The sequence below is a fragment of the Cyanistes caeruleus genome, chromosome 7, assembly GCF_971803275.1.
Source record: "Cyanistes caeruleus chromosome 7, bCyaCae1.hap1.1, whole genome shotgun sequence".
Classification (NCBI taxonomy): Eukaryota; Metazoa; Chordata; class Aves; order Passeriformes; family Paridae; genus Cyanistes; species Cyanistes caeruleus.
In genome coordinates this window covers 20,211,909-20,237,525 of record NC_141707.1, presented here as the reverse complement: position 1 = coordinate 20,237,525, position 25,617 = coordinate 20,211,909, and the positions used below count along the sequence as shown (strand labels likewise).

The window sequence follows — 25,617 nt, the reverse complement described above, 5'->3', positions numbered from 1 at the left end:
TGAGCAACTTCTCAGCAGAGCATGCAACCAGAGCAGCCTCAGTCCTGTACATTTTAGTGATTTAAGCACTAAAAAGCCAAACCCAGCAACACAACAGCCTTTAAAGCATGACATCTGTTTAGGGGTTCTACATCATACATATGGACTGAAGGGGGAAAAAAAAAAAAAAGGAAAGACTATAATGTGCTATTTCAAATGTTCCCATTTGTTATAAAACCTCAGCTGTAAGAGTGGTTCAGTCTAGGTCCTACTGGGACTCCACTTTCCTTACTTGTCCCTGGAGCAGTCTTTCAGGGTGCAGGAGGAACAGCTGTTCTCTGGAGCCCTATTTGCTCTCAGTGTTGGCTGGATAATGTATGCGTATTTTCTGGTACTAATCTCCCAATCAGTAAGTCTTATTATGAAGCCTTCACAGAATTGATTTAAAAGTCATCTGCGACTTGCAGAAAATTCCAATTAGTCACTCTCTGAAAGGCACATTATGTAAGTTTAATCCAGTCACAGGGTTCAGTCGACATCATACAAATTATCTTTCTAAAAAGGGAAATCAATGCATTCCCATTTGTTGAGTAATAAAGTGGAATTACTTCAGGAAGCAAAAATCCAAAACCAAACCCAAACCAAAACAGAAAATTCAAGTCAGGTTAAGATCACAGATCCTAGACTAACCAGATTAGAATTGATCAGTTGATCCTGAAGCCCACGTCCATTTCCAGTACAATGGAATGTTTAGTTTTCTGAGCACCTGGCTCCACTCTCAAACACATTATCATGTTTTCTTCAGAATGCATGTGTAACACACTGCAGGCTTTTCATTCTCAAATGGTATTTTCATGTTGTTATGACTAAATATGCCTTTATTGTTTCAGAATTTATATATAACATGATCCCTTCCCTGTATTTTAATAATAACCAGCAGTTATATTGCATGCATTTTAAAAAAATGTCAAATATGATGCCTTATTGTACATGTATCAAGAAACACGTATCAAGAGATCTGGTTTACTATGCAGTGAGCCACTGTACATTTTGCAGTATTCTGTTTCACAGTATAGCTAACTTGGCCAAATGCATATGCTCAGAAAATCCTTGCTTGTATGAACACTTTATGAGCCTATTTTATGGCCTCAGTACATGATTTTCAAAAGCTAATCACTTGGATTGTGAAACTGAGCCAAATTTCCTCAGTGCCGCTCTTAGTGAAAGTTTGTTCCAAGCTAAATATAACTTTTCCAGTCATATCTTTCATAGGATTGTTCTTAAGGGGAAAGAGGAACCCAAAATTTTACTTTTCATTTAAAAGTGGTGATAATCTGCTTTCAGTGAATTTTCTTCACTTGCAGAATGCTAATACCAGGCATAGCCTCTGCCCACATGGTATGAGCAGAGGGTAGGAATGCTATTAAAACAGAAGTTCAGCCTGACATCTGACTTCCCACGCTGGGTGGGAAGGACCATCACACAGTCTCAGCCACTTCTCTTGCTGCCATTCCAACACAGCCACATTCACCTGGCACATGGACACCTTCAGGCTCCCACAGGGCTCCGGCAGAATGGAATCCTCAGGCAACACAGAGCCCCACTTTCAGTCACCCACAAGGAGTTGGGTTTAAGTCATGGTTAAATGATGAAATCTTACTCCTGAGAAAAGTTCTGGTTTTTATAACAATATATTCCAAATGGACCGACTTCTAATTAAATCAGACCTTCCCCTCCAGTGAACTACTTATAGCAAAATCTAAAATCTGAAAAAAAAAAAGGCTATTTATGTTTTTGCTAAAAGTGTATATGATTTCCATAGCTGGTAATGAACATTTTTATACCTAGAATTTTAAAAGAAAGTTTAAAAAAATGTTTAATTGAAAATTTAATCAAACAAATTCAGCCAAAATGTTGGCTTGACTTAAAGTAAGGCTGTTAAATATAATTAATTAATTGATTAAATAATCAAATCCAAAGTTTAAATTATGGAAAAAATGTTGCCTGATATTGCTACCTGAAATTACTGCATCAAAAGTGAGTTCCTTCAGTACTATATTGTGCAATACAATTAAAGTGTATTGGCATTATTTGGGAAGACTGTTCCCAGTGGTGTGTTCACCATGCAGAGCATACTCATAAAAATGCAGAAAGATCTTCAGAAAAGCCAACAGAAAAGCTTTTCTGTAGCTTTACTCCTAAAACCTACTGATCAGTGCAGCTGATTGGGATCTGGGTTTATTTTGTTCCTAGTGACAGGCTGTAGATTTGCTCCTGGCAGTTACTTACATGGGCCTTTGGAATGACAATTCCAAACTGTGCAGCAGCAAAAACCACCCATTTGACTATTCATCTCTTTCAGTTACTGGCAAGGCAAAACCAATAAACATTTACTGCTCTGGATAGTGGCACAAAAGCAAGGCACTTTCCAGTGGCAAATACAACCCATTCTTTTCCTGGGTGGGGGGGGATATATTTTGGTATATAACTATGGATCTACACATGGCAAAAATAAAATAAAAATTTCTCAGTACCTTCAGGAAGAAGTTCTGCTTTTGGTCTGGTTCTGGAGGACTTTGCTAATATCAAGTGACTGTGCTTTCAGAGAGGTCAGCAACTGGCCTGCCATGTACAGGTAATTCCAGGGGTTACCTCCACACTCCACAGGTACAAATCCCACTACAGGGGTGTATGTGGGCACATGGTACGGGTGTGCACAGGTAGAGGTGTGATGTTGCAATCAGTAGTGGTGCTCACCATTATTGGTGAGCTATAATATATATAAGCTATATATATTATATATTAGCTACAGCTACAACCTTCTTTATGCAACATAAATAGTGCTATGTGAGTATATACATACAGAGTTGCACTGTGGATGAAGAAGTGCAGTCAACTCAGGACAAGCAGGAGCCACAGGGCTCTTCCCTACAGACACCAGTGCAAGATGTCCCCATGGCCTCAGCTGCCAATAACCCACTGCTCCAACACTTTCCCTAATGGCAGATACTACCAGCCTGCTTGTGAGAGGCAGGACGTGACTGCTTTACAAAAGGAGAGCTGCCACCAAGCTGTGTGACACTGAGGCAGGAGATGCCAATCAAACACCATGATAAAAGCTACCCAAAAAGCTAAGAAATGAGCTCCTAACTCTGACTGTGGTGAGGAAAGAAGTTCCCATGACTATGAGTTTAAGCTGAGGCATCAACTTTGTAGTAGCTTCTTACCAGAGTCCTATTCTTCCGCGCGAAAGCAGACTGCATTAAAAGGGAGCCAACCCAAACCAGACCTGGAAAAGTACAGAAGGAGACCAAGAACTGGTAGAGGACAGAAGGCACCACCTCCCTGCCTCAGGGGCCTGGCAGCATCACTGTTCCCCAGGTAAATCATTCAAGACAACTTGTGAAAAAGAAGAGAAGCATCATTAAACACTGGAATTGGTCTCCAGTAAATCCTCCAGACAAAGACTATCCTTTACAATTTTGCTTTCTGTCCTCCCCATCTACTCTTCATCCTTCACAGTTTTGGTTTTGGTCCATCCTATCTTTCTCCCCTCCTGCCAAGAGCCTGGGCCATAGAGGTGGTATGCTAAACAGTGAGTTAAAGCATATGCCTTGGTCAGGCGCTCCTCTCCCTGGGCAAGGCAGGAGCAGAGAGACTGGGAGGACTCACATAGTTTAAAAGTTAATTATTACACCATGACACATTGCTAAACTGGAGCTAGAGAGATCTCTCTTGCAGCTACAAGGCCTTCAGGAAGAGGAGCTGATGGAACAAGGAGCTCTGCCTAGGGAACAACCCTCCCCTTGGACAGCAACACAGACACTGCTCCTCAGCAACTTCTCCATCTTGCTCTCATTGAGTCAGCATTTCCTATTTCAGCTGAGAGCACTGCCTTTTCTTCCCATCTCTTTGTCTGGGATATGTCTCTCTGCTGCTCCGCTGGGAGCTGAGCTGCTGTGACTGAGGCTCAAGTGATGTTCATTGCAGTGAAGGGTCATTCCAGCAAAAGCCTCTTGACTCATGACATGTCAAGGCAGACTGTACTCCAAAAAGACCTTAAAAGTAATTTATAAATGCCATGTGCTCTATAGGAGTGACAGCAGTTAAAATGAAATGCAAATTGGCAGCTGCATGAATGCTCCTCTTTTGGCAAATGCTCTTTATTACTGATATACTAAATTAAAGTATTGTAAGAGAAAACAGGCTGTTAAGACTAATCGTTCAAAACCACAAGGGACTGGTGGTTTTATTCCTCATCTGACCCATACTGTAATAAGAATTTCCTCAAATAAAAGGAAAGATAAAAGTGAAAGAGAAGTTTAACCATACCCTTTGATGAGGAAATAAATGTTTCATTTTCTTTATAATATCCATTTAAGAATCTTATAGATAAAAGCAGTTTCTATAATCAACCTTTGTTAACTTTTTGTATCTGAAAATGTATACACTTAGGGATAATAAAAATCATGTAATCCACAAGGTCTTTCTATTCATACATTTATTAGGTTTTTAATTTTTTTTTTCCTTTTGGAATAGTAGTTTTGGCTACTGGTATAACTTGGGGAAATGGTATGGAAATTTCTTTTTATGTCTCATCAATATTTTCTTACCTGATGTATAATATTAATTTCACATTAGTCTTGACTGGCAGTCTAATGCATCTAATATTAGCCTTTTTTCGTTCTACATGGTAATTCAATTTAAACTAATTCAATGTATGTTATAATTGAAAACTGCAGCTCATTAATTTCTAAACACTCTTTGTATTTCAGACTACACCTGCTCCTTTGGCACAGCCTCTATATTGAATCCATCCACTTCTTCCTGAATAAGCTGTGTTGCTATGGTACATGTGCTGTCACAGTTTCTTTTTTAATCATACTTTCAGTCCATAATCATACTTATTTAGCATAAATAAGAGTAAGAATGCAAAGTCTCCTAATCCTTCCTGAATTACCATTTGATTTGAACCGATGAGTCAAGGTGAAAACAGTGTTTAACCTGAAGAAATACTAGAGTTGTCAAATGGCTATATGCAATGTGCTTGCAGAATTTATAATGGTGAAAACCTGCTTATGGACCACCTCACTGCAGAAAAATTAAACCATGGGGTAACCCCCAGTGCTCACCAACACTCCTCAGGGACCCTGATTACCATTTTTTGTAGGTCCATGTGTGTCCATGGGTATAGCTGCACCAGTGGGTCAGGATCTGTTCATTTTATACAGTGCAATTAGGCACACTTGGAGAATCAGATGGGCTGATCATCCTTCAGATGAGTCACATGTGGACTCCCATTTCCTTGCATAAATCTCTATTTAAATCAACACTGCTTTGAAACCTGTAATGAATAAAACCAGAGTGGAATTGGCAGCATCGTTAGTCTGCTCCCAAAGTCACATTATCAATTATTAACAAATTATCAGCTTATTTCCACGTATAAAGTCTTCTAATCCCTGCACATTCTCAGAAAAGGCTCATTTCACTTCTGTTGACCAGTGTTTGAATTTTCTCTTCTCTCCTTTTACACATATGGTTCATCTTTCCTATTTATTCCCTCTAAGTTTCCTAATTAACATTTTAAAATGCTTCTGTCAGGAAAATTTTTCCTATAAGGGCAGTAAACATCCCATTTCCCTACAGAAAGCTATGACTGTTAAAAATTCTTGAGACAGGCACTCAAGAAATCATCATCTCAAATGGTCAAACACAGCATCTTTGAAACAAATTTAAATAACCACTCGATTTGTAAATGGAATGATTTGGAATGATTCAAAATGGGGCTGGCAATGTAACTCCCCATCATAAATCTTGGCTATAAGAATATTTATTTTTCAAGGGAGAAGCACTGGCATGTGGACGGATCATACAACCTCTGTTACACAGGAGAGACTCTAGGGGTTTTTATTTTTTCCCCCCAGCAAGCCTGTGGTTTCTTACAACATAATGTTTAGTTGATGTCTATTTTCAGTTGACATACACTAGTCCCAGGTCCCTGTCTACACCTGGGATTTCAGATGCGTGTGGTCTTTGACCAACAGCTTTTATTTTGAGTACAGGTCACATCAAAGTTAAAATACTAAGTTTAGGGTATACTTGCATTACTTAAGTTCAGTGGAAATGAACAGGATGTTAAACCAGCACAACTTCTTCTTTCTTTCTTAACATACTTTTCATCTTACCTTACAGGGCAATTTTTCATTTGTACTGCCACCATCAACTAGCACTTTAAAATGACACTGCTTGTAAGATTTCTAACACTGAAGTTGTGTGAATTTTCAATAAAAAAACAGCCCAAGAGAATTAACCCATCAGGTCCATAAAAAATTGTCCAGTAAGCTCTCAGCACGATCAGCTTACTGAGCAGTGAGTCTGCCTTGAGAACTGCAGTGTGGCAGAGGTGACTGGAAGCTCCCAAGCACCAGCTGTGACCAGTGCTAGCAAGGATTTGGATGGAAGCTGGAGGGAATGAGAAGCTGTCACTTAAGAGCCTGAGCACTTGAAACTCTGTGAAACATAACAACACAGGATAGTTTCTGCAATTTTTGAGCACTTGCATTAAACATACTGCTACTCTAATCATCATCCAATTCACAGAAATGTCTGAATGCAAATGTAATTCACTATCATATTAACTTTGGGAAATGGCTTCAAGACTTTTCCAGAAATGTAAAATCATCAGAAATCTATCAATAAACTATTTGACACATGATATAAAACACAGAGCTTTTAAAATGTAAATTTTTTTTAAGATTTCCATTACATGCAAAATGGAAATTTGCAACAGAGCCTTTTCATATTTTCACAGAATTCCTTCATTCCCTCTCAGGAAGGGTAAAAGCTGCTTGCCTCCAAGTGCTACTAATATAATTCACAAATTGGAAAACATGAAAAAAATTATTAAATCACATACACATATGACTAAGGCTTAATAGAGGACATTATGCTCTGTGATACTAGCTCTAAGGTTCCTAATGCAACTTATTTCTAACTGCTTAAGCTCTAAGAAAATGAAATAATAATCTCCACTACACAGCAATATAATTGAAGTGCATTATAATGTGAACTTCGCTATTAAAAACATATCATCTTTTACTTATTTTGGAAATTGTATCGAAGTTGGAATTGAGGAATATCAATATTAACATGATGAAGACGACAGCAACAACTGAGAACCAGAATTTTCAGTGTGGTGATTCTTACCTTACTGAAACATTAGGACTGTAGGAACATTAAATGCCGGAAGCAACACTGTTTCTAACTGCTGATGCCTTGCAGAAGAAAGGTTAAATATGGAAAAATTTAATGTTCTAAAAGTTAATGATCAAAGGAAGACTTTGCAAAACTGTCAAGAGTTGCTGTCTTTGCTGATGACAAGTGTGACAGGTTTGAAATAATAGGAGCAAGTAGTTTGTTGAGTTTAGTAATAAAACTGCTCTCCTTACTTTGTTCAGTCAGAAAACATTCAGCTAGAGACTAAAATTAAGCATGAGAAGTTTTAGCTGAAAATATCTTTTTTCCTGTGAAAGAAACAAGGACCAGAACAGATCAGCTTCTGTGGCATTAACAGGAAAAATGTTGTTCTTTTCTTTCAAACCTAATACTTGTTTTAGGCATACCTAACTACTTCTCTTTCTGCTACCACCTCTAAAGAAAGCATTTCACTCACCATGGGCCTCAAGCATTTGCTAATCACTTATGAATGGGCAATTATTAGTGGAGCAGATGCGCCTGCCTATCAGTGCATTCTCTAACATTCTGGTGGGGGTGACATCAGACCACCACAGCTCCACATCCTTTCCATCTCTGTACAGAAGCCAAAAGACATGTATTTGTACCTGGAAGCATGTAAACAGTGACCAATGTAAAATGCTTTCCCTGCTCTCATCTAGACACACACACAATAAACAGTAAGGAGAGAAAGGAGTTTATCTGAATAAAGAAAGAGGTACGTGGAGAAAATCCCTGGTACTCAGACTCCTAGCACAGGTTTGAACTGGCTACACAGAGCTGCAGAAGGCATAAAATGCAAGATATTTCAGATAAAAGTTCTCAGCCAGAGGTGCTACCAACTGCACTGCCCCAGCTTCTCCTTGAGCCTCTCAGGTTCTAGGAGTGACCAGACCTGTCCAGTTTATGAGATCAGACACAATCACAGCCCAAGGTGATTATCACCAGCTATACAGTGTCACGTTATAAAGTTTAAGTAAGGTAAGAAACTTGTAAATAACTAAATTATCCTTTTATAGGGCTCTTAATTCAACAGTCCAAGCTGTTTCCTGTAGAAGTGATTACTAATAGAAAATAATTAGGAGATGCCAGATGGGAGGAGGAGTTAAAAAAAATAAGACCCCAAACTCACACAGCTAAGGAATGAGAACAACAAAGGAGAGATCAGCCAACTAGCAACCCACCACAGTCCCTCACCATCCAGAAAGCCCTCTGCACAGGCAATAAATCAGAACCACACACCTGCTGCCTAGAGGCTGCCTAGAGAGTGACCCACCTTTTCCCTTCTGTGGCCACTGCATATTCAGTTGTGGGAAGGCATAAAAAGTCAAAGTAGCCACAGGTGTTTGTTTTTTAAAAAAAAGGGGGAAAGAAGATTTTAATTTACTTATATGTGTCTATGTGGTTTCCCCACTGTACCTGTAGGTGGTACCTAGACTTTCTGGAAACCTCAGGCATAAGGCCCATAGGGCAGGTCAGCAGCAGACTCAACAGCTCTCCATTGCTCATCCGGAGCTGAGCTGGACCTCTGTATTTCTGTCCCAACCACTAAGGTCCACTAGGGTGGGAAAACTCTTTCTCACCCTGAAAAGTGCCCAAAGAAAGCCATCCTCTTTGGCTCTTCAAGAGCAAAGGAAGAGTCCTCCCTCCCTCCTTCCCTCTGTGTCTTTTTGCACTAGCCTATCCCATTTACAAAAGAAGGGAATTTCTGCCAGTACATGTAAGAGAGGCTAGGGCTGTACAATACTTTTTGAAGGGCATTAAAAATGTAGCCAGATCCAAACCACCAAGCATTAGAAACCCTGAAAAGAACAGAGGTGAAAGCTTCACACTGACTCAACATTGAGAAACACAGGAAAAAAAGTAAGTTATTATTCACTGCTAATGGTTTCATTTTATCAGTAACAACACAAGCATTATACTTTAGAATTAACTGCACAGTAACTGTACTGCTTTACAGCCTTTTTAACAGTTCTGCACACTATTCATCTTACAAAGGCTCAATCAGGCACAGGGCATATGCTGAGGGTAATTACTCACCACACTTCTGCTAAGGGTCTGATGTGTGAGTCTGAAAGACTAGCCCCACTCGATTTCACATGGCAGCTGCCTGTCTCAGTATAATTTGACACCAAACTTTCTGAAGACTATATCTTTGTATACACATCTCACATGTCAGATCATAAAAAAGCCATACTTAGCTGAAAAAGCAGAAAGTAACTTGAAAGGTCATCTCAGCAAGCAGTGAAGTGACTTGTACCCATGACAAAAGGCTGAAGCAGGATGCTGTGTTTACCTTCAGAAGGAAGGGAACACCTCTACAGGAGTAGCATAGCAACGGGAGGTGCAGTCTGCTTGAAATGCAGGCTGACCTAAGGCACTCCTCACTGCCTGCAGGCTGTGAAACCTTATTTATTCTGACCCTTGTAATACTGCATCAGCAACATGCAATCGGCAACACAAGCACACAGCTTTAACTTCATGTTAAGCCCCCACATTTTGGTGTAAGCATTACATTAATGTGCTCTGGAGGTGCAGACACACACACACAGACAGGCAGGCAAGTCCTGCAGCGCTCACTGGAATCAGCCAGGAGACCATTTGGAACCTGTGGGAATTAACTGAGCACGGCTGAGCACGAACCAGAGCTGGCACCAGCAGAAGAAGAAAGAATTTGAACTGGGAGAAGCAGGAGAACTAAGGGACAGAGTTTAACACTACAGGTCCAGTTAGAGACCCTTAAAAAAACAAGTTTTGCTTCCTAATTTATCTTTTGTAAGCATAAGATACTGATAAGAGTAAACTAGATATTCTGTGTGTGACCTGGGGTTTAAATTAGCAAAGTACATGCTTCATTTGGAAGCTCTGAATCTTAAATTGAAATCAGTTGATTTCAGTGAATCAATTTTACTGCCACGATGAGCACAAATAAGGGTTTGGGTTACTCTTGGTGATTATAAGTAGAAAAAGGACTGTAATTTGGAGAAATAATTTTCTTTGTGCTGATGTCTGTACACTGGGCAACATGCACTTAACTCTCCTTTCCTGGGTATTAATAAACACAGGGTTAAGTTAAAACCATATATATTTGTAAAAATGCATTGTAACCATTTGCAGTCCTAGTTTGGACTGGAGGTGCCATATAGAATACCATACATGACACTAGTTCCCCACCAACATAAATGCTAATGCACAGAAAGGGAAGATGAGGAAGAATGAGGCTGGGGCAATCTCTTCTGAGCACGATGTTGCTGATATGCTGGAGCAGCTACCTAAAAAGTAGGCTTGTCTTTCATTCTGCTAAGAACTTTCTCAGAATTGACAAAATTGTCTGTGCTTTGAAGTCTCTGCTGAAAGATGGGCTAAACCCAGAAGAAATAAATAGAAGTTTCTGCCTTCCACAGAGTTATGTTTTATTTATAAATTACATTAAAGTTACAGAGTGATTGTCATGGACACCCGCGCAGGGACTGGAAAGGAACATTTGTGAGAAAAGAGTTGACAATCTCCTCAAGTTAACCCATGGGATTCTTCAGTGCTCAGTATCCTGCATCTTTAAATGTACTTTAAGGTAAACATTCATTAGTTGCACTTCTAACAACTTTATTGCTTTATCATTACTTTGTTACAGCTATGGCTTGTTTAGATGTTGTATACATTATACACCCATCTTTTAAGTTAAGTCAAGTAAATGGAAATATTTCAAACAACCTCCAGGATGAAGATTGCTTCAGCTCTCGAAGCACACTTTGCTCCTGATTAAGGCCAGATCATTTTTTTAGCCCCTATCAGTTCCAGAATTGGCATTAATGGGCACCAAGCAGCGTCAGTAAGAGCTGTCTTCCTCTATCACAGACCTCGATAAAGGTGCCTTTATTTCCATGACAGCTACTGCAACTTCCTTGGCTACAGCTTCTCATGTGCTGCCACTGAAGATAAAATAAGCTGTGGTGAAGGAAAGGTTTAAGCAGATCTTACTTACAGATTTGACTGAGAGCAAAAGTAGAAAAGTAGTAGTGTCATTAAATAAAATATAAGTGTCAGTTTAAAGTTGGAAGTTAAGACTGGTCCCTCTGCAAACACCTGAAAATATCACCCTGGATTTTGTATGTGGAGTCTGTTGTGAAATCATTAAAAATGTACACAGATCATGCTTAACTTTGTCTTTGGAGACAGGTGTAAAAGCATGTTTCCTACTAAAATCATACAGATTTACATTTTCAGATCTCCTTGCACAGATTTGCAGAAAATCAGCCTTCTTCACTATAGAGGAAAAAATGGTATCACCAACTAAGGTAATCGAAAACAGAAAAAGAAAATTGCTTTTGTTGGGTGACTGCTGCCACAAGTCTTCTCTCATGTCTTTCCATCTATAGGAATTGAATGGAATGTAGCACAGTTTAGAAGGGGTCTTTAATTGATTTGCAGCCACTAAAGTTCTTGAAGAAACAGCACATCACCAAAGTAAACATGAATAGATATGATTCAGTTGCTATCCTAACATTTACCCCAAGCATTTCATTTTGAAAGACAGGATAACTCACAACCAATGATTTAATTTTTTTCATAACAAATATTAAATCTTAAATCAGTCACTCATACAACTTCTTACGCATTATACATATTATAAAGAAATCCAAAACATGTCAAAATGAAAAAATTGTTTTGCAGGGCTTTAAAGAAGGACTTTGATATGTGTTTTAGATATTTACTAATTTCTAAGAGCTGCCATTTTTATGAGGTGTTTAACTGAATCAAGTCATCTGCTCTAAGGCCATAACTGCCTTTGAGAGTAGAGAATGTTCAGAGACCCATCAGTATTCAAAGCACAGGAGGAATACTAAATCTTATGATACTGGGCATTATTTCCACTTCCACACTAGGTCATACAGATTGAATCCCCATGGGAAACCCTCTTTTTAATCATTCTTAGCCCTCTCTTAACACGCAGACCACGATGGCTCCACAATTGAGTTGTGAACAATTTACAGACTGTTTTGGGAACCAGCATCACCTTTTTACACATCAGCTAAAATGTCTACGTGGGACATTCGAATAGGACAAGCACTCTCCTGTTTTCAATCTCTCCTCCTCCAGTTAACTCTTGACAATTTTGTAATTCCTTCATAGGTTATGAAAAGCATTAAATCATTAACCAGAAATTTTAACTTTTAACATATACTTTTACATGACATTCCTTCTCATAATCAGTGAAGCACATGCTGTGCAGTGGATTATATTCTCATGCTTTTCCCATTAAAAATTCCATCTTAAATCATTCCACAATATGGTCTCTTGCACGACTCAGGAGTATTGCAATCTGTGTCTTACAATCCTTATCTAACAACTGCATAAGTTTCGACTTTTCATCTCTTATGGTCTTTAAATCTTTCCCCTTTACTAGGGCTCATTTTTAATATATTGCAAATGAAAAGTGTCACCCAACACATACCGAATTTTTCTACCATACATTAATTACAGAAAGGAGCAGGAAACTAATAAACTATTACAAGTGCCTGCTGGGAGGCATCTAACACAAAATGCAGCATTTCCTGCTATACTCCATACCAAACTGAAGACTGGGTGAGTGCCCTTTAATATTTCATGCTCAGGCTTGGGGTGTGTTCCTTAGCTGCCCAGTTTCCATGGCAGAAAGTGAGACTCCATTCCCACCAGCTGTTCCACAGGCTCTGACCGTGTTTTTGTGTCTCTTCTTCCCTTCCTCTGAAGGACTTATATTCCATACACCACCCACACATGATTGGGCAACAGTCACAGGCACAAAATTTAGATTCATATCTGAACAGCCTCAGAGTCTGCAAATCTATGAACATTTTGGCTCAGGATGATCACGTACGTTATAGAACCAGACTTATTTTTCTCTCTTTACAGAGCAAGAAGCATACAGTGCAGGGAGAAGCTATGTGACTACATTACAAAACTGATAAAAGATGCACTAATTGCCAAATGTTGGACACACTGAGGAAATTTTCATCCTAACCGTGGGGCTAATGGACACACAGATCTTGTTGCTTGGCTCATAAAACAATATTTTTTTCATGTTGAACTCTGACCAATTTTTTTTGGTTCGTTGCAAATTCAATGACCTTCTCTTTGTATTGGACAATAGGAATCAACCTGCCACCCCTGGCACCAAAAAGAAAGAAAAACTAGTTGACCTATTTATAAATAGCTGCTTATTCCGAATGCTGAGGTTGCTAGTGGGATCAGGTGTTGGTCGTGGGGCTGAATGCCTTACTCTCCTTGGAGATTTGCTGGGTGAAGTGACATGCAGGAAAATCTGTGCCATCTTCCCACCAAAACCCTGAGAGGTGCAAAGACAGGCAAGATGTCACCACTCCATGGTGAGAAACACCACACTGTACTGTCCCTATGCAGCCACAGATAGAAATCCCAACCGGAAAATTACTCTAAAAGTAAATTGAAATCTCCACGTTTAATTATCCTGTGATGTCTGTGTGCCTCAGTGTGTTCACATCAATAAAGTTCCAAGACAAAATAAAGAAGAGTATTAAAACTTGGGCTTCAGGACTGAAAACACCACTACTGTTGAACTGTTTTGTGGCTTTAGTCCAAGCCCCTTTAGTCACTTGTAAATTCCAGGTGAAGAGAGTGGGAAGCTGAGATTATGTGTCTAACATGTCTAAAGGTTTTTCACATAAAATTTCAATCTTTGAGAAATAGTCAATAGTCCTTCTGCTATTTAATGAAAAATGTTTCAAAACAGTATGTATACCTTGTTGTTGAGTGACATAACACAATGTAATCCATGGAAAAAAAACAGCATTCTTCAATAGTAATCACTGAAATCCCTTTACTATGAACACTTTCATCAATCTAAGAAGTGTAACAGAACAGAGTTCTGCTGTCACTTGAAAGTTTCTAAATTCTAAGAGCTACTTTTACCAAAGAAACCCAAAGTGGTGACTTCCAGAAGACTTAGAGAAGATTTTTACCCAGGCTTTGCATTATAATAAACTGTCTATGATAATATGCAAAAAAAATCCTTTTGAAACAGCACGCTGGAAGCAGTGGCTGTCAGGAACTGTAAGTGATAACTCACCCCTCTACTACTGGTACCTAACAGGCAAGAAATTGGATATTAAATGTGGTCAGCTAGCTTCAATATCCCAGCAGTATTTCTTTTGTCAAAATGATCTGATAACAGGGAAGATTCATACTTTAAGCTAAGTTGTGTGCTTCATCTCTCAGCAAATTCAGTGCAGAATGACAGATTCTGCTGAAGGAGGATTTGAAGGACCAAAGCTACGAGCCTCTCTCTCTGTGGACTCTGTATTAAGGTTAGTTTCACTGTAAAAGTCATATATGTGGGAAACTGTCAGTCAGACCTTTCCTCCACATCCACAAAAACTAAAATCACATATTTGATTTGATTTGAGAGACCAAAGATCCCAGCTAAGGTCAGCATTTCTTCCACACACTATAAGCGTATTAGATAGTCCTAATGTATATCATTCTGAAGTTTGTGAAACAGGGAAACATATCAGATTATTATACATGCATTAACACCTACAGGCATGTAAAAATAGCTTTAAAAATACTTTCATTTGTCAGATTTTCAATAAACAAAATATTTCATTTAACACAACAGAATTTACATTATGGTTTCCTTTTATGTTCGGTCTCTGAAACACAAATAAAATTTCAGGCAGCTGCTTTGTCTGCCCAGTACATTCCCAATCTCCTTTAATATTTTTATGTTCACTGGTTCTCAGATTTCTCTCTTCTTCGTTTTTCTTTTATAATCCAGGATGCAATTACTTCTCAGCTGATACTGCAACTCTCTGAAGAAAGCAATCCCTCTTTGTAAAGTCTGGCTGAAGCCAAAAATAGCTCTGTCAGCTTCTGACAGGCTGAACTTAGCCAAGTGAAATGTTTTAACATTTTATCAACTTAATGAACAGTCTTATTTATAATGTGGACAACTTTACTGTCATTATATGCAGACTGCTGAATAGATTATGGAATGCATTTGTTTGGGGAAAGCTGAATATATTAAGAAATAAAATGCAATTGTCTTATATACTGTAAAAAATTTTAAGATTAAATATTCTTTGCCCATTTGAAATAAAGAAGTGGCTTAATGGTAACATCCATAACTATAAAAACACCTGAAGAATCACAATGACAAATAACTAACCTCCAAATCATGAACATTTGCAATGTGCAAAAATTAACATTACAAAACTCTACAACCAGTTTAAATATTACTGCTAATGTAACACTGGAAATAACTATGTAGACTAAGTAGATGCAGAGACCTTTAGTACTTATAGTAGAGGGGAAAAGTTAAAAATACAAAATAAGAAGTCTAACAGAAAAAAAAAGCATGGGTTAACAATTGCTTACCCTCTTTTCTGCTACCTCATCCTCTCCTGTAGACTCTTTGCCATCATGTTCATCTCTCAGGGTTGGCATATGCTTTTTGTGTGCTGGCTCTCTGTTTAAGGTTGTATATCCTACGTGTTCATAAATTGGATTAATTGTCATCTTGGAAATGTATTCAGCTGCCTTCGTTTCAATATAAAGAGTAATCAATCCATCTGTCACCAGGTCATGGATGGACTCAAAACGTTTCTCCCCAACAAAGTGTTTTCCATCGTAGTAGAGTCTGAAGTTTCTGGTTTGACTTCCAAATCTGCCTCAATGAAATGGGAAAGTTGTTTTTTTTTAAAGAACAGTAAGCAGAATAAATAAGAGTAAGCAAGCCTTTGCAAACAATTAAAAACACTTTATCACTTAAAGCTGTGACTATGCTCTGTGTCTGGTCCAACTGAGCTGGAGAACTACTACTTAGCACAGATAGGAAGGAGAGATCAACAACAACTGCAGATAGACAGCCAAAACAGTTACTGTCCCAGAAGGAGCTGTTTGTTCTTGTATTCTTTTAGCCTTTCCATTATCTATGGAAAAACTGAAAAATTACTTCACACTCTTTACGGCTTTTTTTAGTGCTTCACTACTTTATCACTGTAGTCAATTTGCTTGGCTCTGATATGAAGAGGTCTCATAATAGAGTTCTCTGTTACAGCTGATCAATACGGAGTTCTGATGCTGTCTTGGACCTCTGCTCCCCTGCTCGCTTGCAGGAAGGGGCCATTCAAGGTTCAGCTGAGCTCCAGTGCCAACAATTACACTGAAGCAGAACTGCTGCCAGAACTGGAGCAGCACAGGACAAAATGGCACAAGGGCAAGCATTCTTTATTCCTGGCCAAAGGCCCAGGACTAACTCTTCAAGCTTTGTACAAAAGTCCTTCTGTGTTATGCTTGTTAAGTCTTAAGCTTCAAGCAAATCTTTGTAATATACAGGATATATAACACGAAAGCTATCCAACAGCAGCCATCCTGCATCACGATGGAACAGCATTTTGATACAGGCTCTTAGCAACCATAAGAATGCTGAATTTACCTGAACAGTAGCATATTTTTAAAAACTGCACTTAGAATCTGTAACCATTTTCTGCCTCAAAGCAGTCTAAACATGAAAACACACCAGTGTTTGCACTTGGCAACATTTCCTGTGGAGAAGATGGAGGCAAGAAGCTGCTTTCACAGCTCATTCCAGTGCTATTCCTTGGTCAGACAGCAGCGAGGGTACTGGGCCCCCTTAGGAGGTCAGATGTGCCAAATAAGTATTAAGAACTAAATTTGAAAGGATGGATTGGTTTCACTTTACAATCAAATGCTTCATTGGAGATGTTAAGGAACGCAGTAAATAATATTTTGCTGAAGTGGCTCCTCTTCTCAGTGGGGCCTTGCCAAACAGGGGAAAGCATAATTTTAGAGCTTGCCTCAGGTGAAATATTGCATTCTTCCTGCAAATATGGACAAAAATTACAAGGTTCTGGAATCTGTATTTTTTTCTCTGTTCTACATCAAAATGCCAAACCTTCCCATCACCCTATCAATAGTCTGACAGTGACTGCAACTGCAGAAGCTGCTATTTCTACATAACACTCAAATGTAAATGGAATCTGCATCCTGCTCAGTAAGGAAAGAGGCCACAACGTGTAGGAACTACGTGGGCATTTTCCTGTAGATTAATTGGTACTTCCATGAATATTTTTATTCCACACAAACTAAAAGTTCATTGAATCAAACGCGAGAAATTACAAGATGACAGAAAGAAATAAGTTTTTACCCAGTGCCAATTTCATCACAAGATGCAATTCTGAGTCAATACAAGTCATTCAGAAAGCAGAAAGATAATGTCCTAAGTTATAGCAGAAGGGGTAAATGTATTCAGACTTACTTTTCAGGGCACCTTTATACTCAGCACAGTGTATGGCAAACAAGCTTTGACCACAAGATGTCCTCTTTATACACCCTTGACTGTCAGAGAAGTCCACCTGAGCCAAGAGTGCTCAGCACTTTGCAGTGCCAAAGTGAGCAACCTTCATGGTCATCGGCTCAAGACAGTGGGAATAATGCACATTGAGCATGTACAAGCACCTTGATGGCTCTCACTTCATTAGGACAACCAAATAAGTTTGAAGGTGAAGAATAATGGGCCTTAAATGATAATATATACATTAGAATTACTTTTATTAAGAGATGCAGGTGAACTGCTGTTCTAATCAGTAAAATCAGCTCTGACTACTTAAAGCAGAGTTTAAGTAAGCTGGAGATCACTTATTGCTCTCAGTTTTCTAGAAGAAAAAGTATTACACCAATTTTATCAAGAGAGGATAAGGCACAGAAAAACATCATAAGGTCTATTACTAAGTACACATAGCGTCTTGATTTTAGCAACATCTCTCAAAGTCTAAAACCAGTCTTGTTACGTTCTGAAGTCTTGTTCTGAAGAACAAGATGACCAAATGTAGAAAACAAACTGAACTTTTTAAAAGATAGTTGTCTTTCCTTCAGGGTCAGAGGGTGTGCCCTCCTATCCCAGGAATGTTTTACTGAGCAGCCCCTATGCTGCAGATCTGTTCAGACTGCTGCACATGAAGTGTGTTGTTGAGAGATACTATAAGGAAGAGAGTTTCCAAGAGATGAATGGTTTGGCTTTATTTAATTTCCCATTTACTTCAAATCAAATTTTTTCTCTATTCCTTTCTAATTGGCTATGTTGTGGAGAAAGGTACTGATTTTCAAATAGAATCCTACTAGTAACAAGGAGATAAACCCCACAAATCAATGAAACACCAGTCTTTTACAAAGACTACTGTCAATAATGTGTCTCAGAATCCTGTTTTATTTCTTTCAAACTAATTTAAATTTTTTCCTGACCACACAATGACACTATTTTTATCAAATTAGAATATGAAAAACAAACACACATGTTTAATTGAAAGCTATTAATAAAGATTTAATCTTCAGTCTTTGGTCTAACTTAAACCCATGGTTTAAATTTTTCCATTAGCAAGACTATTTCCTTATGTTTACTTTCTGTAACATTCCTGCAGCCTAGTTAATTATACATCACCGTGGCAACTAAGTAGAGCCAAGATTTGATATTTCAACTTCCTGATGCTCTCCTCCTAAGGGCAAGTACTAGTACCAGCTGTTTTTTGTTTAATAAGTAGAAAGTGGGACACAGATAAAGTATGTTCTCTTTTGGTTTATACAGGGCAACATTAGATGTTTTTCCAAGAAAAAGAATTAGACCTCTGACATGTCAAACAATCTCATTGTGTCCACTGTGCATTTGTTTGCAAGCAGCAGGGACTACAGATAAAATACTTTTTTTATTCCAAGTTGTCTAAAAAGCAATCACTGTCTAGTTCCTTTGGTTGCCAGTGGGGCAGAGCAGATACCGTAGGAAAATGCATTAAATGGTAGAGAAAATGTGGCTGTAATAAAGCATAATAAAGGACCAGGGGTTGAATTAGGTATCATACCATGAGAGACAGGCCTCAGAATCAGCCACCTACCTGTATGCAGCATTCAGTAAAGAAACAAAAGGAGGAAGTGAAGAATTGAGAGCACAGACACACTCTTACCATCTGAGAAGATGAATTTTATAGTCCACACACAGAATTGTACAGTAGCTATTCACCACTTTCTCAGGCTATTTTATGATGAGAATAATTTCTAGACACAGGCATTGTTTAGAATGCATAGCTGCATGACATTAATACTCCTCAGGACTACTTGTGTCCTTAGTTTCAAGCAACTTCATACACTGAACTGGGAAAAGTGAAGGCTGAGCCTAAACGTTACTTGGACTTAATCTTCCCTTGGAGAAAGAGTCTTAATATGCTTTGCAGCCAGAGGGCAGAAGTCTTTCTTAAGATTAGGTGCCAGAATTTCAGCTCTATCTTCTGAAAACTCTCAACCAACACTTATGACTAGAGTCTTGACACCACATGAAAAGCCACAGGAATATAAGGACTCTTAGAATCACAAATGTCTCTTAATCATGCTGTGTTCTTAGGAGTGAAAACAAATTATTCCACACATCCTCTTTTGGCCCATTTCCCTGTCAAAGCAAGACAAGCTTTGCATACAGCCAAAAACTCCTCTACACAATTATCCCTGAAGGTCTCCAGCTCCTGAGAACAGCAATTTTTTTTTTTTTTTAATATTCATTGGCAACAACATTTCTGCTGATGGCCAGGGAACTGCAGAACTTGCCAACTTCCCAGAATACCTGCTTGACAGATAACATCCTTTTCAAAACCTGAGCAGTATTTTACAAGAACACAATATGTATAAATGAAATCAAATACATTAGGGGTTGATACAAATGGAGACAGAAAATCCTTGCTGATACGGTTGGGAAGGGTGTCAGAGTACTGTCACCATGGATAGTTTTACAGAGCTATTTGGAAGGGCAGTACTGGCTAGCTGACTGTTGCTTGATGAACATTAATTTAGTGTAAAGTTTTTCCTAAAGCCTGGTAACACCTATGCTGAATGCACAATACTTTAGTTCAGCATGGGAAAGGTAAGGCATCCTTCAAAAGAGAAAACAGATCTTAGACCTGGTACTGTAGCCTGTCTATCCCCTGACAATGCAGACACAGCATTTGACTCCCTCTGTCTAACCTGGATCAAACAATAAAGTTCAGAGCTTGTACAGTATCACTGATAACATCTTCCCAGTAGTCTCTCTCAACTGAGGCTGAAGACATTACTGCCCAAACTCCCTTGTCCAAGACGGAAAACTGTACTGCATAAATAAAGTGCCAAGAGCAGGCAGTGAGGATCAGAGCACTGGCACTTCCCTGTGGATCCTAAGCACTGTCAGGGACAAACCAACTGCTCTAGGGCATCAGCAGTAGGCAACAGATGCTGAAAACAATGAAGAAAAAGTGTTATCAGCCCTTGGTGCCTGTAATAGAGCATTTCATAAATAAATCTAACAAAATTAGAGAAGAATTTCATTGCTTTAATGTATTATTTTACCATTGACAGCTGATTTTCACCATCTTAGAATTTTGAAGAAATGTCAGCTGATCAAGTACTATGTATGCTATTAATATGCAGTAAGACCACTCAATACTTAAGGTAAATGTTACTTGATCAGGGGTAAGCAGCTGTAAATAATCTGTTTGGCTTGAACATATGCATTACCTCTTAGTACTGTGTTTGCATGCCTTATTCCATTTAACATTATATAAATTGCTGGGATTGATTTGATGATTGAATCAGAATCAATACCTATGTTTTGGGCAATGTTTTCCTGCCTTCTCTACATGATAAAAGTTCCATACTTCCTGGAAATAGACTCACTGTGGTTAGTGGTTAAGACACATTGGAATTCTACATGCACATGGGAACATAAAAATATGTAAACTATTTACATAGTAAAACATATTAAAACGTATCAAAATGGTATCTTCTCTTTACATGAGAGCAATATTTGGAGACCCATGCCATCTTGGCTGGATAAAGATCATCTGGAAATGTTACTAGCAGGAATGTTACTAACTTTCACAGTTTCCTAATACATAAATAATATTTACCAAAATTTTTTAAGAGAAGGTTCTTCCAGAGTTAATTTTACCATGTGACTTCATGCTACAGAGAGCTTTCATACTACTTTAAAATAGAACTGTGTTTCAATCAACCCTACCACTGTGTGCTCAGCAAACTTCAAAATTTGCAAATTTTTCCCCTGTGTAAAACGTTTTCATTCTAGGTCATATATGACATCAAGTGAAAACCCAAAAAGATGTTCTTACTGTAAAATAGCTTTCCAAGTCCAGAAAGGGTTTTTGGAGAACAGAGTGGAGCAACACTGTTGTTCAGGTTTTTTCCTAAGGTACACAGCAGGTTGTTGTTCATGGTCTCAAGAAAACCCAAATTCACTTAGATTAAAAAAAAAAACCAACAAAACTACAGTAAGATTTCCTGTTCCAGAGAGATTTTGTCAAATCTGATTTGCCTTAAGCCACTGCTAATTCAAATCTTGCAACACAGGTTTACTTAACTTACTTAAAGGTATTACAGAATTTGCTATTCACTTAACTTGTTTTCTCAGTGTATTATACCTCTAATCTTCTAGTACTCACTCATCACTTCTATGCAGTGAGATTCACCAATATATTCATCCTGCTCTCTAAATGGTTTTTCCTCAAAGCTGCATTCCCTAACAATAAACAAGCTTAGTAACATAAAATGAAATTGTTCATGCATATATAATGTGAATTGTTGGAATTCTTGAGGCTACTAACAGTTCATCAGTGAAAATTAATAGGTTTTTTTTTGTTTGCAAATTCTGTTTTTCTAGAATACAATTTCTTCTTTCATGCAAGTGCAGCAATAAATGGGACAGATGTCAATTTATTACTGAAACTGTTAAGAGTTCATTTATTCATCTCAAGATATAAAAGAAAAAAAAATTAGCTTGATTCTCTTTCTAGCACCTAAGAAAACAGGAGGAACCACACTCAGCTCAGCTGAGCTTCACCAAGTATAAAAGAGGGAGGAGGAAAAGGAAAACTGGGCCAAATAACCATTTATTGCTGTCAGTTGTTTTGGTGTTTGAATAATTAATAAATGTTTTGATGAAAGCAATTATGACATTAAACAACAATGTAAGGCTATTGTGTATTATCTTGAAAACATGTCTATAAAGCACCTGCAGTACCTCCAGCTGATGAAGTACAGGAATAAAGGCATTTCTCCAAATACGAAAATTTATAAATATGTATTCCAAAAACAAAAGAAGAGGCCAAGCAAAAGGACTAACTTGAAGATAGATTTCTACCTAGCATTTTTGAAAAGCAGTAGAGAAAAAGAGGCACTCCAGTAGAACTTGCAGAAGACAGAAAATACATGTACGTTTGGACAGGAGAGGTGAGCACAATGTACTTGCACATGCAATTTAATTACCAACAGATTGCATTGCAATTTGATTTTTCCAACAATTATTTCAACTCCAAGAGTGCCTAGAAGCTTTAAACCAGGCAGACATTATGTAGCATAAAGACAGCAAAGTCCAACAAAGATTCCTGCTCAGGAGCTGAGGCTGGGGATAGTCTGAGAGATGAAGTACAACCTTCAGTCTGCCTAGGCCATTTTTAAGATATCCTAGACTTTTGTACTGAACAAGCATGTGAGACAATAGAGAAGAGAAAACATCTTCTCTAATGGAGAAATGAGGCCTGCAGAACTTCATGGCCTAAAAGCCAAGTCATATATGAAGCCAAAAGTGAGCCCAGACCTTCTGATCTCCAGCACGGTGCCTCACCTCAAGCCCAGTGCCTCTGCTGCTCACCAGATCACAGCAGGAGCTACAGCCAGGGTGAGGAACTCGGCATCAAATGAACATGAGCTGTGTACACCGAGCACAGGCAGCTCTTGGACAAGTTCTCCCAAAAAAGTTCACAACACACTGAAGCAGAGAGTATTCCTCTGAGATGTGCTGAACTTAACACGAGCAGGAGAAAGACTGCAGTAAACTGAATTGCCAAAGATAAATTAGACACTCTAGCCAAAAGAAAACAGAGCTGACAACAACAACAGATGGGAAGAGGAGGGAAGGAGAACAGGAACACAGCAAGAAGACATGAACCATAAGGAAAAAAGCATTCTAGTCTGTGGGAGGACCTAGGTAGCCAGTTAATTACTCATTAAGGTTAGTAGCTATTTATTATTATTCTAAATACTTAAGTGAAGCCATTTCAGTAGTGCCCAGGTGCACTTACATAAGGCAGATGACCAGCAGACACCTCAGCTGTTTACTGATAGCTGAACCTTTCATGTTATTGACAAACTAACAGAGTAAATTATTTAGTGTGAAATTTTATGTAGGGAAAGAAACTTTTTACGTGGAGGATCATTTAAATAGAGGGCCAAGTGTTTTACTTGAAGGAGAAAAGCAAGCTCCAGAATTTATCACCACCTTTTCTCCTAGTTTTTTGGGTTTTTTTTTTTCAGTTAGCAACTAAAGAATATTGTATGAATATTTTAGAAATGATTCTAGAAACTGATATCAACCCTTGCTACTGCCAATTGCTTCATTTGCAAATAAGGTAAAAAGAAATACACAGAAAGATATGCAAAGTCTAGTCTTTAAAATGGTCTTTAAGTTTTTTTCCTTCCAACTAGCATGATGTCAGACTACTGTTGCCATGGTTTAAAGTGAAGAGATGCAGTTAGCTACTGTTTTGCTGGGCTCCTTCTGACTACTTATAGATCAGCTGTAAATGCAGGATAAACTATGATCAGATTTTGATACATTTGTAATTTGAAAAACATAATTCACCTATTATTGTGTAGAGAGTAGTTTCAAACAATTCTTCTTGCCTCAATTGCTCTCCTGTGTCCCAGTATGTACAAGGAGGCTTTTCAGCAAAATGCAGATCAACAGTTTTAATCTCTGAATTCAAGAAGGCTTTTGCAGATGTTGAATTCTACATGTGTGAGTAATCCCACAGCAATCCACACGTGTTCTGGAACAGCACTACACATGTGTCCCAATAGATCTCACTGAAAATAAACAGCATCCAGCTACCAAAGCAGTCATCCTCTGAAATTTAACAGGTTCATTTCCAGCTTTATGCTCTAATAGCCTACCAATTAGGTCTCCTTTTAAAATGCCAGTGGCTAGTTTCTCAACAAAATTTCATAATTTAGTGATTGAGAATGTAGTGATTTGCACAATACATGCAATTGGTTGACTAAAATAAAGATTACTAATTTTTGACATTCACCTGAAGAATTCTTTCCTGGTGCCACACACTCTTCAGTGTGCCCAAACCCCCAAACATAAAGAAAACATGACTCATAATCATGGCTCACATTATTATCTTTTCTTTTTTTTTTTAAATCATGCTGCAGAACCTTATTTCAATTCATTCTCAGTATCACAACAATAGAATTTGCAGGAAGGGAAACCATGGTAACCAATTAAATGTGCTACAGCAGCTATCTGCTCAAAAGAACATGCAGTACCATCACACTTCAACGCCTACCACTAGTACACTCTCTACCCATTTCCTCTTTATCCTTATCCTAATTATTAAACAAGCTCTACACCACAAAAGGCTACATTGCAAACCATGTCTATTGCTCCTGTCACTTGCTACAGGTCTTAATATTAAGCAATGTACTAATCTTTTGCCAAATTTAAAAGCAGATCTAATAGCTCCAGAAGTGAATTGGGAATTTTCATTCTTTTAATCTGTTTGGAACACTGAATTAACATTACAATGGATTATATATATTTTTATTCTGAGACTTGCTGACATGTATGGACACAGACACATATCTATGATAGTTTGCTCATGTTAGTAATTTTTTTAAGCTCAAGAGTACAAAACATTTTCAGTGGCATTCTCTGATTGATTAATTAGTAAAGATTGGTGAATGCATCCATGATGCATTAAATATAGGTAATTAAATATAAGTAACAGGCATTAAATATAAGTAACTGATTTGCTGCTCTCAGTTGTGTTTATGCTTCATTCTCCTTTATATGGTATCTGAGCTGACACAATTTTACAGGCCTTCTTAGGCTCTGAACATCAGTTTTATTTGAAGGACAGCTCTGAATATTTAGTCAAACTTCTATACCTAAAACAACATTTAAATTATCATTTTCCTTTTCTTTAAGAACATACTTCTACCTCTCTTACAAATTCTGAAAAAATTATTTTCTGAAAAAAATCCACCATCTTTTGTTTCAAATTTAGATTTAAAAGGTAGCCTGCCTTTGAAAAAATCATGATGCAAATTAATTGCACAATAATGGATGAAAGTAGACAAAAATAGCTCATCATAAGATGATCAAAATGCAGCTTGTTATATAAGTGGAAAGCAGATTTTACAGTAACTCAACAGCAAGTTTAAAAACTGAAAAGTTTTTTTGAGTAAGAGTTACTTTCTCTACCTTACAAAGTAAAAATATTAAAACTCTTCACTTTGAACTCAATTAACTATTCCACAGTATTTCACTACAAACAG

General features: G+C 38.0%; 1 protein-coding gene across 5 annotated transcripts in view; it reads right to left on the bottom strand.

Moving 5' to 3' along the window:
• CHN1 (chimerin 1) overlaps nt 1-25,617 on the bottom strand; it is a 94,674-nt gene that overhangs the window by 32,560 nt on the left and 36,497 nt on the right. For all 5 annotated transcript variants that reach the window (XM_086897756.1, XM_086897755.1, XM_086897757.1 and 2 more), the window contains one exon: nt 15,604-15,892. In XM_086897756.1, coding sequence (XP_086753882.1) covers nt 15,604-15,892 — 289 coding nt within the window. The remainder of the gene's footprint in view (nt 1-15,603; nt 15,893-25,617) is intronic.